This window comes from Aythya ferina (genome assembly GCF_964211825.1).
Source record: "Aythya ferina genome assembly, chromosome: 25".
In the NCBI taxonomy this organism is placed as follows: domain Eukaryota; kingdom Metazoa; phylum Chordata; class Aves; order Anseriformes; family Anatidae; genus Aythya; species Aythya ferina.
This window is the reverse complement of record NC_140323.1, coordinates 5,103,668-5,120,492: the sequence shown is the minus strand read 5'-3', so window position 1 is coordinate 5,120,492 and position 16,825 is coordinate 5,103,668. Positions and strand designations below refer to the sequence as shown.

The window sequence follows — 16,825 nt, the reverse complement described above, 5'->3', positions numbered from 1 at the left end:
CTGCCATCTCCCATTACCAACCGCCCTGGGCTGCCACCGGCCTCCCTGCTTCCCCCCCGTGCCTCCTGCCGTGCTCCCGTGTCCTGCCTCGCTGCCGTTTTCCCTCCCCGCTCGTTCCAGGGCCTGCACTGCGGGCTCCGATGGACCCCGGGGACAAACTGCTCAGAGTCTCCCCGCTGATGCAGAGCGGCAGCTCTCAGCTAACCGTGTTGCTCTTCTGGTGGTGGTAACCTTCCTGTAGGATCCTGATGCAGGAGGACAAGAGGAAAGAGCCTTGCTTGGTCAGGAGAGTAAATCACATGGGAGTTCACCTGCCTGGAGCTGTCTCCCTCTCTCCCCCTCTGCCTCTGATTTTTTTATAGAGCCGTCTCCACAGCGCTGAATTTTTCATGCTTGTTTGTGAAACGAAGTGAAGCTGTCGCTAGTGGTGATAGGGGCTTGCAGGCCTAGCTCAGGAAGTCATCTCAGGGTGCTGGGCTGAGAATGATGTGCTTAGAAATGTTTTAGCTGTGAAGGGCTCAAATGCCTCCGCAGTGAGAGCTGCTTCCCTGCACACGGCATTTTGGGGCAGAGCAGCAGCCTCTCCACGCGTTGAGTGCCCACTTGTTCTGTCCCAGCCTCGGGCTCCCGGAGGCGTGATGCCCTAACGCACTCTTTCTCTCCTTCATTTCCAGCTGGAGCCCCCTGAAGTGGACCAAGACTCCCAGTCTCATGCCAGTGTCTCCTGGGTCGTGGACCCCAAACAGGACTCCAAGCGGACCCTCAGCACTAAGTATGAGACCACTATCTTCTAAAGCAAACAAACCCTGTGTCCACCTAGTCTAACCGTGCCTTTGCGATCTGATCTGTCTGCTGTTCTAAACTCCCTCTTCCTCCAGCTGCTCGCACTGAGCCCCGCGTAGGCACTACGTCAAAGGCAGCAGCACTTAAGAGACTGTAGACTTAAACGGCTTTTGTACCTGATCACTACTGAACACTGTGAATTCTCCTTACTCGGAAACAAGGGTAACACGCTGTTAGATGTCCGTGAGGTGGGAGGTGCAGAGGGGCGCAGGCTGGGGCAGTCGGAGCTGTGGATCCAGGAAGCCGCCTGCCGTTTTCACGTCTTTCCCCTCGCTCTGGCACTGTGAATCCCTGGGGCAACGTGATGCTCCCCAGGCCTTTTTTCTATTTCACCTTCTTATCCTTGGACTGATGGAGACCTCCCGTCTCTGCGGTGCACGCACTCCCTCCTCCTAGATCCTCTATTTCCCGACTGAGCCACGGCTGCATACTGTTCTGGTGAACTCACCCCTCCTCTTACCTATCATTCGAACCGACACTAACCACTGTGATGCTGTCTGCAAATAACACGGTCACTAGATTTCCTCACGGGGTCCCTGCCCACAATCTCTCTCCTCGAAGCCTGGAGCAGAGAAGCTGCTCTGAGGGGAGTGCAGGTTTGGGCCGGGTGTGATCGTTCCCACTGTGAGCTCTGACCCTTCCCGGAGATCCGGCGCGGTGGCCTCCAGCGAGCGCCCGCGGGAGCTTTTCAGCTGCATGCATTTCAGTCCCTGGTAGGATTTTCCCCCGTAGCCCTTGTGTTTACACTCACCAGACAGACTTCTCGTGACCTATGGGTGTAGTTCTCACTTGTAAAGATTGTGAAGAGGTAAAGCACTGAAAGGCACGTGTTGTTAGCCCCGCGTTGGGGAGGAAAGGTGTTTGAGAGGGGCTGGACACTGCGCTGGCAGAGCTCTGGTAAAGCAGGCGGAGCTGTGCTGTGTTCAGCACGCTCCCTGCAGTTTTCCTTTTTTGCCGAAGGGAGAGATGTGATTGAAATCAGTCTGCTGCTGACCCAAAGCTTATTTTCAGTCTACAAAATGTTGCACGATGAGGGCTATAGGGATCTTGAAACATCTGTCGCCTTTCATCCTTGAGAGCAAGGATTTCATTTGGAAATGGCCCCGTGTCAGTGGGCACCTCTGCCTGTGCTGGCTGCTTCTCAACTGCGTGTTTTCCTCTGGGAGCGTGTCCCCATTTCTGTGTATCTCAGTAGAAGCCACTTTTAATCCCAGGCTGGGAGTCGTTTGCACGAGGCTGCGGGGCACTTGGCACAGGTTGGAGCGGAGCTGGGACTGCAGAACAGTTCACATCCCCCGTGAGTGCCCGAGCAAGCTGTCACAGACCTGCCCCCAGTTCTTGCATTTGCAAACCTCTCTGAGATGAAACTGAGGAGGAGAAGGGTGACCTAATGGCGAGACAGGGCTGGAAGCAGGACTCCAGCTTCTCATTAACTTCTACTTCTCATTAAGTTGCTGCATGTCCAAGCAACGGAGCCTCTCTTTACCTCGGTGTCCCCGTTTTCAGGCTGGGAATGCACTTACCTACCTCTCAGGGTGCGAGGCTCGCTCCGTTTACAGAGCTGTTGTGGGGCCCCGTAGTGAAAGGCGCCGCAACTTCCACACAGTGGCAGCAAACCCCTTGTGCTCAGCTTCGCTCTCCCGACGGACGCCGTCCGGGTCTCGCAGCGAAGCCCCGGCTTGGGCCCTGCTCAGCCCCTCGCGGGCAGCGGCCGCGCACCCTTCCCGGGGGGAGGCTGGGCAGGTGGGGCGGCGTGGCCAGGGCCGTAGCTCGCTGACGTGCAGAAGTCTGAAAAAAAACCCTGGCAGCCCAGGTGTGAGGGGCTGGTGGTGACAGTGAGCCTGTGTTAGAGACCTGAAGGTGGGCGGCAGCCGCCCGCTCACCCGCGTGCCGTGGCTGCGTGGGCACCGCGGGTTACGTGGGCAGAGGGCACACGTGGGTCTCCAGCAGCGCTCTGGTTCCAAAAGAGCTTTTGGAGCTTACCCCAAATCTCCCCTCATGATCAGTGAATGGTCAGAACAGCAGCCCTGGGTTATTTCCAGCCATTCTTTAGGGGACAGAACGAGGAGCTCGCCTGAGTTTTACGGGGGCTTTAGAGCTTCTGCCTCGCTGCTTCTGTTTCCCCAGACTTGTGGTGAAATCTGATGTTTCAACATCTTTATTTAGCCATTTTTTTGGGAATGAGTTTGATCAGTGGAGTCCTTTGTGGCTTAATGGCACTGAGTGGCAAACTGACTTCAAAATTAGGGCCAGGCTGGTAAGCATCCCAGTGAGAGGACTCAGGGGATTGTCTTGAAGCAAGAAAAGGAAAGCAGATGTATTTCCTGTGTTATGAAGCCCTTAACGTAGACCCAGTGGTTCCTCTGCCTATGGGTCTGAAGCAGAGGTCGCGCTGGAGTTGCCCAAAGCACTGCGGTGCTGTCCCCCGAGCCGGAGCACTGTGGCCAGCAGAATATTGCAGCGTCAGAGGTGCTCTGAGAGCTTGGTGTGGGGCTTGATTCCCAGCAGCTTTCCGAGCTGTACGAGTGCCCTGAGGGTTTGGTATCCTTCAGAGAGGAACAGAACCGATAGCAATGGCAGTGTAGCTTCCACGTGTAAGGATTTACCGTACAGTTGCCCACACCTATTCCTGGTTTCAGAGGGTCTGAGCTCTTGCATCGCCCCCTGCGTTGAGCTGGGAGCAGCAGGTTCCTCCCGAAACGGGGCCGCTAGTGCATGTGCCTTTCTGAGGGTGGCCATCCAAACCCAGCTGGAATCGCAGGCGGCCCTGCCCACACTACAAAGCTTCCTCTGTGTCCCTAACCCTCACGGCTGTGTCTCATCTCCTGGCTGTACGCCTCGCCTTTCCCGGCACTCGTTTGTGTATGACTCGGAAATCATTCATTCCATTATCTTCCTTTCTGTTTGCCTCTGAAAAGCTGATCTCCGGGCAGCTGTCTCCTACCACGGAAATGTAGTAACGGGGCAGAGACCTAAGAAGCAGTGGCCTGCTGACACGAAGATCATCTCCATCTGGCACTGGTGTCTGCCTCGGAGTGGGTGCATGGCTGCTCAGTGAGGGCTCCCAAAGCAGAGGGGGAAAGGGATCCCAGCCTCCAGCTGAGAAAAGCAGCTCTCCATTTCTAGCAAAGGAAAAGTTGAGACTTCCGAGGCCGAGAGCGATGTCACATTTCCTAGGCTGAGGAAAAAAAAAAACTTCTTTCGACCCGTTTCTTTTTTTTACATGTGAAATGATACAGAGTAAATCCAGTTCGCGGTTTAAATGTAGCACTGCAGGTTTTTTTGGTGAGGGAAAAAAAATTATCTTTATTTACTGAGAATCCACGCAGTCCGGCAAGGAGTACAATAGAAAGTCTTAGCAGTGGGAGTGGTGTGCGCATCTCTAATGGTACTGAAAATTGCTTCAATTCTGGGTGAACAGTAGAGAAATGCCAAATTCTTGGAAATAACTTCCTCCAGTGTGAGAAGCCTTGCAGGGTAAGTCTGCATCCTTTGCTTTCCAAGCCATTCTGTGCTTTTATAGCGGATGGAGATAAGTTAAGGAAAAGAGTCTGCAAAGGATCTTTCACCTCCGAGTGGTTGTGGCCAAGTATTACCAATGGTACAAAGCTCGCTTCCCCTACAGAGAACTGTTGCATTGCAATACTTGACATTTCTATGGCAAGGACACAATTTCTTCCCATTTACGCACTGAATACCTGGAGGCGACTCCAGCCTCTTGTGCACCTGTCTTGTTTTTAAATGCAGTTATGCCCTGAAGGGTTGGATTTTTTTTAAGCTTATTCAATTGTGATTTAGCACTTTTTTGATACTAGCTCATTATTTAATTAGTGCAACAGTTTTTGGAAGATGAACAAAAAAAAAAGGAGTTAAATTTTGGGCATTACACTGAAACAGTCCATACCCGAGGATAAATCATATCGACCCGAGGATGGCTTGGCCCCATTCGAAGTTCTGTATCCCCAAACACTGCCATCTTGAAGGTGTGCTGTGTGCTGATTTTTCTTTGAATTACCGGAGTATTTAACAGTAGTTTTGGCTGTGACTGATGTGTTTTCACAGAACTGTTCCTCTCGGGGGAGAGCTGTTAAAACAGTTGTGATTTTTAATCCTTCAGATGCAAAAACGTAGTGCAGCACATTTGTTACAATCTCGACAGGCATTGTAATGGTTGGGGATGTGGTACCCTGCTGCTTTACTAGAATGATATGCCCTAATAATTTCTGTTTAACTCCAGTTGCTGCTGTATGTCAGGATTTCATTTAGTCTCTCCAGCCAGTAAGAAAGGAGAGAAATGAACCATAATCCCAAGGGCATAGACCTGTAAATGATTAGGAGGGGAAAGTGGAGATTTTTTTTTTTAAGTTGAATTTAGGAAACCTAACATTCCTTGTTATGCGTATGTTGCAATTCATACTGGTGTAAGTGTAAATATTTGGTGTGTTGGCAACAAGTCTTTTTGGAGAGATTGCAAATTGAACCTCTGCTTGGGAGGAGGGACACCTTTCTTTTTTTGATGCATGAGCTTTTTGAAGGTTGGCTTGGAGGTGACGTGGTGATGAAGACTCCAATCTTCAGGGGGCTGGAATTGGTGACCCTGGTGGTCCTTTCCAGTCCTGTGTATAATTCCATGGTTGTCTTTAGTGATCCAACAGTTCTTTAGCCAGATGCTCTTTCTCACTTAATAGACAAAGCAATTGTTTTGGCAGTGCATCTTCCCCTTTAATTTCAGTGGGTTTTGAGGTACTTGCATGCTGGAGACTGATTCTGGACCATGCCAGTCACTGACTCCTAGTAATTTGTTTAACGCATCCATTACGCAGTATTTTGGCTCTTCCTCCCTACAGGATTTCATGGTACCCGGAGGAAAGTGCCCCAAATTTCTGGTGCTGAATATGACTGAATTAAAATGCATCTGCTGTACTGCCTGCCTGGGAAAAGGTGGTGCTGCCCCAGGTTTTGTTCCCCTTTTGAGAACAGATTGTAGTTTACAGGCTTTGATTTGTACACGGCATGAGTCCAGGCTGAGAACTCAAGACAAACAAAGACGTTTGCTAAGATGTTTTTTTACTAAGATTTTTTTTTTTTTTTATAAAGGAGTGGATGATTTTTTTTCCAAATCGAAGTTGCTTTTTCCTTTTTAGTTTTGTATTTACAAAAACAAACAAACAAAACCACCTAACCGTAGCTGGTTTTGAGCTTTCTTTGGACTTGTTCTTTTTAGAAGATAAAAATTATGCAACTCTTAAGGGGTACATGCCTGTCTCCCTCCTAGGGAGGAGATAGGGCACCTTCCAGGATGTACCTGTAGTGATAAGTTCATGCCTTCACAAGGCTGCTGTGAGACACAGACCAGATGCCAAATAGTACCTCCAACCAACTCGTTCTGTGCCCAGCTGATGTGGGTTCAGTTGCTTTAATGCTCATACCGCCCCACTTCAGAAGTTTCTAGTAGCAGAATTTTTCCTGGCTTTCTTCTGCTTGCATCATTTCCATGCAATCAGATCTTTATTTTAGAGCAAGCACAGTGTTTGCAACACTGTCTTGTTGCAAAAAGTCTCCCTTGTAGGTCTCCTATTGGCATTACTGCATATTTTTTTTTTCAAAAGGAAGTAAATGTGCTGCTCTTACCAAGTAGATCTAGTTCACTTTTCTTACCCGTGGAAGAATAACCTGAGATTCCCTAACAGGGCAGAGAACAGTCAAGTTCAGTTTGCAATGTAGACATTTTTGCTAATTGTGATGTATGGCAGTGGGACTGATTTGTAATACAAATGTTATTTAATCTGTCTGTATTTTGATACTTGAATTTCCTTTTATTTTCTGTATATACAATTGTTAATCTGTTCAAATTTGTCTGAATTTTCAACATCTTGTGGTACCAAACATAACCAATCTGTGCAACAACATAGACTGACCTCACTACAACAAGGCGAGATTGTAAATATTCCTGGGCTTCCAGCAGTCGTTTTGTTGTTTTCATAATTGTACAACTTAGAACAGACTGAATTAATAAACAAACTTAGACACACGTTCGCCCTGTTATCACTGCGACGTACGCGTTGTGCAGAAGTTTAATGTTCATCTGTGCAAGCAATGCTGTTCCTGTCCTCATCTCACAGATGCAACCTGTGCAGCCAAAGCAGGTAAGAGAAAGGGGTGAGGGTGGGCAGCTGAGCGAGGTGTGATTAGTTCAGCCTAGTGCTGTACCAGTGTTGCTCTGCTTTGTAAATCCAAGGAACAAGAGCCCATCAGCAGTGTCAAGCAGTGTGCAGAGACGATTTGCTGCTCTCGTAGAAGCGAAGGACGGGCTGCTGCTCTGCTAGGAGCAGGCCTGATGCAAGTCCTTGGCCGCAGTGCAGGGTTTGTGCTGTCCTGAGGCATGTGGCACGCAGGATGTGGGGTGTTGGCGGTGCAAATCGCATTGGTTGGAGTCGCTCGTTTTGCAGTTAATCATACTGATCGCCATATGACTGGGATTGATTCAGTATTGATCCTGAATTCTGAATTCTTTTGAGACTAATTTATGCATAAAAGCACATCCATGTGCTCTGTTAAAGATACACCTACCTGTAACACGATGGTCTCCAACCTCTTTGTTCTCCACATAATTGTGGGCAAGGCTGATTTTTACCCCTTTCCATGAACACCCGCAAGGATTGATCCACTGAGGGAGGACTGTCGGGACCCTAATTTACTGATGATAAACACTAACATCAGTGTTCTGCTGCAGCACAGCAGCAATTAATTCATATAACAATTCTAACAGTTCAGGCAGCCATTGCATGTAGTATTTAACCTGCAAAGATTTTTGGCATATCAAGTAGGACGTTTTCTTTACATAAAATTAGAGCAAGAAATCCAGACATTTAAATACAGGTGAAAGTTCAGATTTTTGTGTCAAGTGAAATCTGGCTGATGTAAAATACTAAATTCATTGGGGGCTGCTAAATTTATACCACATGCTCCATTTCTAATAATTCAGTAAGTCAGGTTTTCAAGCTAACTCTGAAATATATTGAGCAGTTTTAATGATCTTAAATACCATGTGGCTTTATCAAATCCAAACTGCGTCCCTGGGCTGTGACTAACATTTCAGCAAAGTAGGCTACAGGCCCACAACAGAATTAACACCTTGAATTAAAAAAAACAAAAAACAAAACAACAAAAAAAAAAAACCCTGCATTGCAGTTTTATAACCTTCATTTCCTTCCCTACTAAATAGTGGCTTTTTTTTGTTGTTGTTGTTTGTTTGTTTGTTTGTTTTGGGGGGGAGGGTGAAAAAAAAAGCATTCCCTTTTGTAGTTGAGAGGTTTATTCAGCTATTGACATGCTAAGAGTCACTTCCCAGTAGCTGTGGCAGCCCAGATGGGTTTATCTGATTGAGTTTTACAAGCTGAAGCATGATTTGAGAAACTGCTGGAGAATGTGTTCCACCCCTGCCCTCCTGTGTGGTACTTAATAAAGATGATCAGAAGGAATCTGTTCCTGCATCTGATTCTGGTTCTGCCTCTGGGAAAAGCACTTTCTTGAGAATTCCCAAGTAGAAAGGGCCAAACACCTGCCTGTTGTGGTGGATCACGCTTCTAAACCTGCGCCCAACTTCCTGCAGCTCTTCCTGGATGGCATCAAGACCCTTTGGAAAATCTTTTTGAGAATTCCATCCATCAGGGGAAATAAAACGGCTGAGGAACAAATGAATCCGCTGCTCTGTAGGGAGCAAAAGCAGGAGAACAAAAATCAACCTTTGTACAGCAAGCTAGCCTTTGAGAGAAAGGATTCCTTGTGCAGTTGAGAACAGATCCAAGGGCAGCTGCGTTGTTTCAGGATGGTGCAGACAAGCTCTAGATGGACTTGGGACATGGTGGATTAGTGTGGTCTTCTTCCAAACACTAATCAGATGAGACAGCAGCCAGCACAGGAACCAAGGTGAAGCTACCTGATGCTAGGAGAGCACTTGAGTATTAGGTATACACGCCCTGTTTTCACTTTGCCCTGGGTTGTTGCTTTTAACAATGGCTTTACCTGGGATACTGGGCTGCAGGACGTTAGGTTTGATGGATTTGGCAATGCTTACGCTGAAGTGGAGCAGTTCAACAATAGAGATTTTTTTGTCCACTCTAAGTTTTTGTACAGAACTGTCAAGCATCTTAGAAGCACAAAGGAATACAGAACTTCAGAGCCCAGGATTTATCTAGCCTGCCACAGCAGCATTTTAAAACTGAAATTATTCAAGCAGCCTCTCCGAGGGACACAGAGCTGAGGCTCGTCTACTCAACTGCCTTGGATGTTGCTGTTTCAAGTATGTATTTGGAAAGTGCTGAGAGTGACAAAGAGCACAGACGAGATGCTGCTTTTTAGAAGTGGGAGAGGGGAAGGCTGTCTGGCTCTGCAGCTTCTAACGCCACGCCATCAGTGAGTCACTGCCATCACACGCTGCCCAGCAAGGTTGAGTTAGGCTATTAATTCAGCCTTCCGAATTACTTCAGAACAAAATAGGCTGCTCTGACATGGAAGGAATAAATCCAAATAATGTGATAGAATCTACGTGGGCTGAGAAGGATACTTAAGTGAATGCAGCACTGGGCAGGAAGAGCCTCACCTTATTTTCATAGCTGATAAAAACTTGTCTTCCATGTGGAAGTAATCTTTCCTGCAGTGTACGAGCTGCCCGTGGCACTGCAATCTGATGTGGAGCTAGTAGCGTTCAGAGTCTAATAAAAGGTCAAAATAATCAGCTCTTATCCAAGACATTTGAATAAATATTTTGATGGAGCAGCATTATAGGGCAGCTGGTTAGCTGAATACCAGGCAGTGCACTCCCTAGGGATAAATATTATTTAAAGATCTTAGCGTGGTGCTTTACTAGAGCCAGTGATTAAGCCCTCACTCTACACACTAGCCTGAAGATTGCAACACCACCTAGTAACAGACCTTGCACTTAGGCCTGTTTAGCTTTTAGCAAGGATGGTAGGATTTAAGAGATTTTCAAAGCAATTACTGTTTGGGAGTCTTTCAGGGTGAAATAGGAAAATCAGGGCAGTTTCTAAACCTAGCTTCTTGACCCTGCAGTAGTTCTGCATAATGCAGGGAGTTCCTTTGCTAGTACCTGTCCTGCAGGGTTATTAGCCTAAACCTTTTATGAAAGCCTCTTCATTGCTGAGGGAGACACGAGCTCAGAGACTCACCGATAACATGCCGGACTGTGTTGCTCTTGTCTGCGATGCTTTTTATCTGGCCTTTCAGGGAAGCACATTTGTCACTGGTAAGAGCAGGGTAACCCAGCTGCAAGAGCGCCCTGCTGACTTCCTGCAGCACCTGATCGCCGATGTCTTGCAAAGCTTCTTCACACCTAAATCACACAAAGGTATACACCTGCACTCCAACCACTGGGCAGATTTGCTGGGGAAGGGGTCTCAGGCACAGAGCAAGTGGGGAAGTCTCTCCACGTGCCCTTTGGGTGTCATCACGGGCAGGGAGCAGCATCTGACAAACCCCACTCGGCCACAGCTCTGGTGCCTGCTGCAAGTGAGCCACGCTTCCCTTCCTCTGCTCTTCGGCAGGCAGGTAGCTGCCCTGAGGCTGGCTCCTGTGACATGGGGCTCAGCACCCCTGACTGCTCCCTTTAACCAAGAAGGGACAGTTGCCATAGGGAGCTGGCACCCAGCTAAATACACAGGCTGGCTTCCCCCGCTCCTTGCAGTGGACCTGGCTGCCATTTGGATCTCAGATCCCCTTCTGCTGCCAAAGGAGGTTCCTGCTGTTCATCCCGCACCCAACCAGTACCTACACACTCTTCTCCTTCTGGAAAAGAAAATGTAAATAACCCACCTGGTACAAGACAGCCCTTCCAAGAGGACCTTTGTTACCAGTTTCAGCCTAGCTACAAACCCAGGTGAGCCAAATAAGGCGCTTCCACACGTGCTGCTGGTCACTAGCAGGACTGCAGCTGTGGTGGCAAGCTGATTCACCTCCGCTCGGACTTCCTGCAGCCGGGCCTGGTCCATAAGCAGTGTCTGTGAACAGAAACCAGTCAGCCTGTGGGTGCAGAGACAATGGCTGTGATGACTGAGCAGCTCTCAAGGCACGGAACTGGACTGTACCAGCCCCATGACGTTGAGTGGAGGGAAGCAGCAGAGAAGGTTAGTTTTGTGGAAAATCCAACTTGTTTCCCATGGGGAATAAACCCTGTGCAATGACTCGTGTAAAGGGGACAGAGACTCTTGCCAGTTCTTTCTATAAAAGACAGAGAACCTATACGCTTGTTCATTTTGTATATCTTTATGCTGTAAGGGTGTCCCAGCCCTCATCCTACCTCAGGGTATTCCTTTTGTCCAGGCTCCCAGCAGAGCAGGTTCATGTATCCTTGATTTAGCACAGCCGTGAGGCTTGGCAGAGCTGGGCTGCCACCGACTGCCCCCTGTAAGGCTGCAGAGTGGGGCTGTGGCTCTGAAAGGGATGCAGACACTTCTGCTGCTGCTTTGCGCAGCCACTCTGTGGTGTGATCCAGGCTGTCTGCAACAGGGTTTAAAAAACAAAACAAAAAAAAAACAGGTTAAACTAACTGAGTAAGAAGTGGCTACGTGATGTTCCAGCTGAACGGGATGCACATCCGCAATGCCAGAGCACATGCTGGGTCCTGGGGTGGTGGGGGGTTTTGCACCTTCTCTAATTTTCAGCATTAATGTCCTGTTGGCAGGGCACAGGGTTAGGCCTCCTGACGCTGGTATCTGGAGGACTTTATGCTGTAGAGAGGGTTTCAGTGTTTGAATAGCACCTCTAATTAAGCCTTATAAATGAGAGAGGCAGCCAGAGAGAAATATTCTACAGCCTAGCACAGAAGGGATGTCTGCACCAAATGCCAGCTTTTCATTTAAATACACCTGCTAATACCATTTTGCTGATTCCTCTGGGGGTCTCAAAACACTTTAAACTTGCGAGCTCTTACAGTCACTCACGAGGCAGCTATTAGGCCCATCTTATGCATGCAGAAACTGAAGCACACTGACTTCTTTTCTGCAGCGTATGGTAGAGAAGAGGCTGAGAAAGGGACCCAGGGGTCCTTCAGCTTTTAGAGGCACTTCTCTTTTATTTTACTGAGCATGTGATGAAAGCATCAGCTTTAGAATATTCAAGGTCCTTTATGGTGCTTCATTATCTCCCACAGAAGTAATAGGTCTCGTCTCCCTTCCCCACTGACTTACTGGGAAGCTTGTCTAAGAGTTCCTGGAATTTCTTCCGTTCATACTGGATGGAATGGTCCCGCAGGTGGGGGCGGAGGCTCTGGATGCTAAAATTCAGCATATCCATTTTCATCAGGTCCAACACCCGGAAAATCTCCCTGGATGAGACATGGTGAATTGAAAGGTTAATACATTAGTAAAAGCGAAAGTTGTGGGTCAGTTTAGAATGCTAAGAAAGGGAAACTCAGAAATTCTTTACTCTGTATTCTGACAAAGGGCTTTTCAGTATAATTGGAGTTCCCTAAAAAGTACTAGAAAAATTGGATTTACTTCACTGAAGACTGTTCTATTATCTAGGAGCAACTGGGCAACACAAGTGTAACTACCATGAAAAAGAACCAAAATCAAAAAAGGAAAGTAATTCCAGGGCAGTTTCTGCTTAACCCAGTGTTTTAACATTGAGGGTTCTGCTGGTCTGCATAGCCCAAGACAGAGGGAGCATCGCCCACCTGAAAAGCTGAGCTGGGTCCGTGAGGCTTTGCAGTCCTTGCACTTCCTCATCTCGAATGGGCGCGCACAGCATTGCCATCGTGTCAAGGATGTACGTGGTGAGGCCATGGATGTCCAGAACCCCGTGCTCAGCCTCTTGTCTAATTAACTCCATGTCAAGGGCCTCTTCAATTCGGCTTTGCAATCGGTTGTGTCGTGGCAGCAGCAATGACAGCAGAGCCTGCCCAAAGAAGTAACGCTAATTTTTAATCCAAAACCACAACAGATCTTCGGAATTGCTCAACAGGAATCAAGGTTGGCCTTGAATTGAGACTCAGTACACAAATTGTGGGGCACACGTTGCGTTAAGGGAATGTTTGTCTCTAATGACTCACTTCAGGACGTCTGGCTACTGTTTCGCAGATTGCAAAATCTCCTTTATCACCATGCACAAAAGAAGGGAGTTACCTGCCTGGAATCTAATGGGAAAACTTGGACTGAAGAACTCTATGCAACTTCATGCTCCGCTAAGAACTGTTGTCTTTTAGTTCTAAACAATGTTCTCGAAGACCACGCTGTACACTTACACAGTAGGTACAGTTCATCATATAGCTAAAGGTGTCTTTGTACAGAGAATTGCAGTTTTTGGTTGGCAGACGCTATCCCTGGAATGGCTGTTACTAAAACCAACAGCTCAACAGCCTTTCCGTTGATTTGGTAGAGCATTTTTTAAAGACCTGAAACCAGAGAATGAGTTTCCCTCTCAGGTTTTTGAAGGTGCAGTTGTGTAACTTATATCTCCCTATAAACTATATGGAGCTTGTTTTTGCCTCTCTCTTACACATGTTCACATGGGAATATTTGGATTTAAGGGGTGGGGTGATAATTAAGGGAAGACTAATTCTAAGGTCTTCCCTGTGCCAAGATCAGCTGACCTCCTTTATCTCCTGCAGCAGCTGGATTGCCTGAGTGTAGTTGGGGGGGCTGGCAGAGATCTGTTCTTTCAGGCTGTCCCAGAAAGCTTTGTGCAATGTCTCCTTCACTCTGTTTTCAAGGCTAAGAAAGAAGAGAGGGGATCAGGGGGTTTCTCTTAGCGTCAGATAAACACAACCTCTCAGTTTGATGGGGCCATTCCTCTCTGCTTTCGTTGTAGTTTAGGTCTTTTGACGTTTTCTTCTCCTCGTCTTTCCTCCAAACTGGCAGCAATACACCTCATGAAAATCTCTCTCAGATTAAATGTCCCATTCTTCTAAAACAGGACTCCATCCTCTCAACCCTGCTCATAAAACGCACTTAGCCCCTCTTAACTATGGGATAAAAAGAGCATAGTATTTTTCACAGAAACTCTTATAAGTCCTCAGAGAAGATCAAGAGAATATTTTTCTAGCTAGCGCTGATACAATGAAGGAGAGAATGTCAGCAACTTAAAACAGATCTTTAACTAACGTACAGACAACTCAGAGCTGTTCAGTGAAAATTCTGCTTTGTTCTTGTCAAAGCTGCAGCTCATGCAGCCGAAGCCTCTAATTCTTTCAGTGTTAGTGAGTCACATCTGACATTCGCTGTATTTAAGAACTTAGTAAATCGTGAAGCAATGAATAAATAAAACACCACCACCACCACCACCCCCTTTTTATTTGTTGCTTCAGGAACTCTTTTCTTTTTACTTCTATAGTCAGAACCTAACCTCCTTTCCATGTTCTCACATCTTTTCTGTAATGTGCCAGAAAGAAGCCTAGCCTGAATATATATATATATATATATATATATATATATATATATGTGGTGTATATACATTCAGGTATACATATTTATATACACCTGAATGGGGAGAAGTTGCCCATTTGCAGTTTGAAGTCACCATTCAGCACGATTTCATGCGCGAGGGTCAGCTTGTAGGTCTCATCAGAGATTTCCTGCAGCTCACTCACGGACAGGTCCTGCGGAGGGCTGGCTGTAGGCAAGCAGGAGAAAGTAAAGACCGTGAGGAGGACGGCTCAGCAGCCTCCTGCGAGAAGAAGGTTTAAAAACTGATGGAGAATGAGGAAAAAAGAGGGGCAACTTGTGTTTTAGGCGAGGAACGGGCTTTGCAAGGGCATTTTGCTGTTGGAGGATGCTGTGAGCTCGCTGGTCGATAGCAGGCTGACCCCTACTGACCGCTGCTCGGCATCGCCTCCCCCGCGGGGAGCTTTTTACCGGGGCCGTGACATTTCGGGCTGCCTTGAACGGAGGCTGGCGGGTTTTTATCCACCAGCCTAACCCTCGGTGTGTCCTCCTCCAGATTAAACCCTCACAGGGGCTCCCCTCAGCCCCGAGACCCCCCTTTTTGGCGATGCCCCGCAGCTCGCCGCTGAGGTGCCGGCGGCTCCGGGCCCGGCCCCGCTGCCCCGTACCGGGTGCCCGCGGCCCTTCCTCGCCGCAGTCCCGGGGCCGCCCGGCCGCTGCCTCAGCGCTTGCCGGCCGCGGGGGCCGCTCGTCGCCGGAGCTGGGCTTGGGCATGGTGCTGCCAAGGCCGGGAAGGGGGCGCCGGGGTGGTAAAAGGGGCGTTACGGTGGAAAAAAGGGCTCCAGGGTGGTAAAGGGGGCGCTGAGGTGGTAAAAGGGGCGCCGGAGCCCTGCTCCCCGCCCCGCCGCCCTCCTCCCCTCACGGGGCCGCCGTTGGACTGAGGCGCGGCGCGGCCCGCGCCCGCCGCCCCTTCAAACGGGACGAAACCAACGCGAGGCGGGAGGGGAGGAACCGGCTCAGCGCTTTCGCCCATTCCCCCCGCCCATCCCGCGCCCACCCCTGGGTGCCAGCCCCTGCAGGCACCTAAAGTGGAATCCGTTCCGTGGGGCCCCGCTGGTGGGCGCTGAGCGGGTGAGGCTCGCTGACCGAGCGCCCGAGCCCCCAGCGCTCCCCCATGGTGGCGCCCGATGGGCCGCTCCGCAGCGTACCGTCCGGGCGGAGGGCTGTCCGTCACCCCCCTCCCCCCCCCCCCAGGTGTGCGCGATGGAACGCTCCAGGCGCCGAGCCGAGGCAGCGCGGCGGGGCTGTCCCATTCCGAACCTGGGGGGGGGAGGAGGAGGAGGCACGAAGCTCAGGGGCCTCATGGCAGACAGGAGGATGAGGAGGGTGGGCGCGAAGAGCGGGAGGGCTGTGGTGGGGCGGGGGGCGTCCTGCCCAGAGAAGGGCTGTGAAGGCGAAGGGATGCGTTCCTTTAGGCTCAGCACACCTCACGGCCCAGGAGAGGTGGTGGAGCCGTGCTGCTGGTGGCTCCATGGGCTCGGTACCTCCAAAAACCCATCTGGGAGCTGGGAGCCGCCATTTGCTGCCTGGGTGTGGTGAGGCCGAAGGCTGCTCCTTCATCCTTCAGCTGCCCTCCCCGGCGTGTGGCACTTCGAGTAAAACATAAGCAAAGCACAGAGCAAAGCACATTGTCACCCCTCACCACCACGTCCCTGCCGTGCCGTCAAGGCGCCGTGTCCCACACCAAAGGCAGTGCTGCTGTGGCCCTTCCCACAGAATCACAGAATCACAGAATTTTCTAGGTTGGAAGAGACCTCAAGGTCATCGAGTCCAACCTCCAACCTAACGCTAACAGCCCTCCACTAAACCATATCCCTAAGCTCTACATCTAAACGTCTTTTGAAGACTTCCAAGGATGGTGACTCCACCACTTCCCTGGGCAGCCTGTTCCAGTGCCTCACAACCCTTTCAGTGAAGAAGTTCTTCCTAACATCTAGCCTAAAACTCCCCTGGCTCAACTTAAACCCATTCCCCCTCGTCCTGTCACCAGGCACGTGGGAGAACAGGCCAACCCCCACCTCGCTACAGCCTCCCTTGAGGTACCTAAAAAGAGCGATAAGGTCGCCCCTGAGCCTCCTCTTCTCCAGGCTGAACAAGCCCAGCTCCCTCAGCCGCTCCTCGTAGGACTTGTTCTCCAGGCCCCTCACCAGCTTCGTCGCCCTTCTCTGCACCCGCTCAAGCACCTCGATGTCCTTCTTGTAGCGAGGGGCCCAAAACTGAACACAGTACTCGAGGTGCGGCCTCACCAGAGCTGAGTACAGGGGGACGATCACCTCCCTAGCCCTGCTGGTCACGCTGTTCCTAATACAAGCCAGGATGCCGTTGGCCTTCTTGGCCACCTGAGCACACTGCTGGCTCATATTCAGCCGACTGTCCACCATCACATCCGGCCCCAGCCCCGTTTTTGGGCTAAATTCCGTGTGAACGCCTCGGGAGGGCTGTGCAGGACAGAACGGGCTGCAGCAGAACAAAAGGCAGTCGCCATGCCCGGCTCCCCTTGCCCTCTGTGGAATGGCAGGAATTTC

At 49.7% G+C, this 16,825-nt stretch overlaps 2 protein-coding genes across 18 annotated transcripts in view; one reads left to right on the top strand and one right to left on the bottom strand.

The window, feature by feature from the left end:
- ANKS1A (ankyrin repeat and sterile alpha motif domain containing 1A) overlaps nt 1–6,874 on the top strand; it is a 106,480-nt gene extending 99,606 nt beyond the window's left edge. For 11 of the 17 annotated variants that reach the window (XM_084497988.1, XM_084497986.1, XM_084497987.1 and 8 more), the window contains one exon: nt 675–6,874. In XM_084497988.1, the coding sequence (XP_084354114.1) occupies nt 675–794 (120 nt within the window). In that variant the 3' untranslated portion in view covers nt 795–6,874. The remainder of the gene's footprint in view (nt 1–674) is intronic. The other 6 variants (XM_084497982.1, XM_084497991.1, XM_084497981.1 and 3 more) reach the window with 4 other exon arrangements.
- TCP11 (t-complex 11) lies at nt 6,245–15,553 on the bottom strand (the record flags this gene model as incomplete). Its single annotated transcript, XM_084497546.1, has 10 exons — nt 6,245–6,972; nt 7,414–8,553; nt 10,032–10,195; nt 10,675–10,859; nt 11,159–11,358; nt 12,048–12,184; nt 12,536–12,756; nt 13,451–13,571; nt 14,337–14,469; nt 15,298–15,553. The coding sequence occupies 9 exons, from the start codon at nt 15,551–15,553 to the stop codon at nt 8,315–8,317; spliced, it is 1,656 nt and encodes a 551-aa protein (XP_084353672.1). The 3' UTR covers nt 6,245–6,972; nt 7,414–8,314.
- Between the last annotated feature and the right edge of the window lie 1,272 nt (nt 15,554–16,825).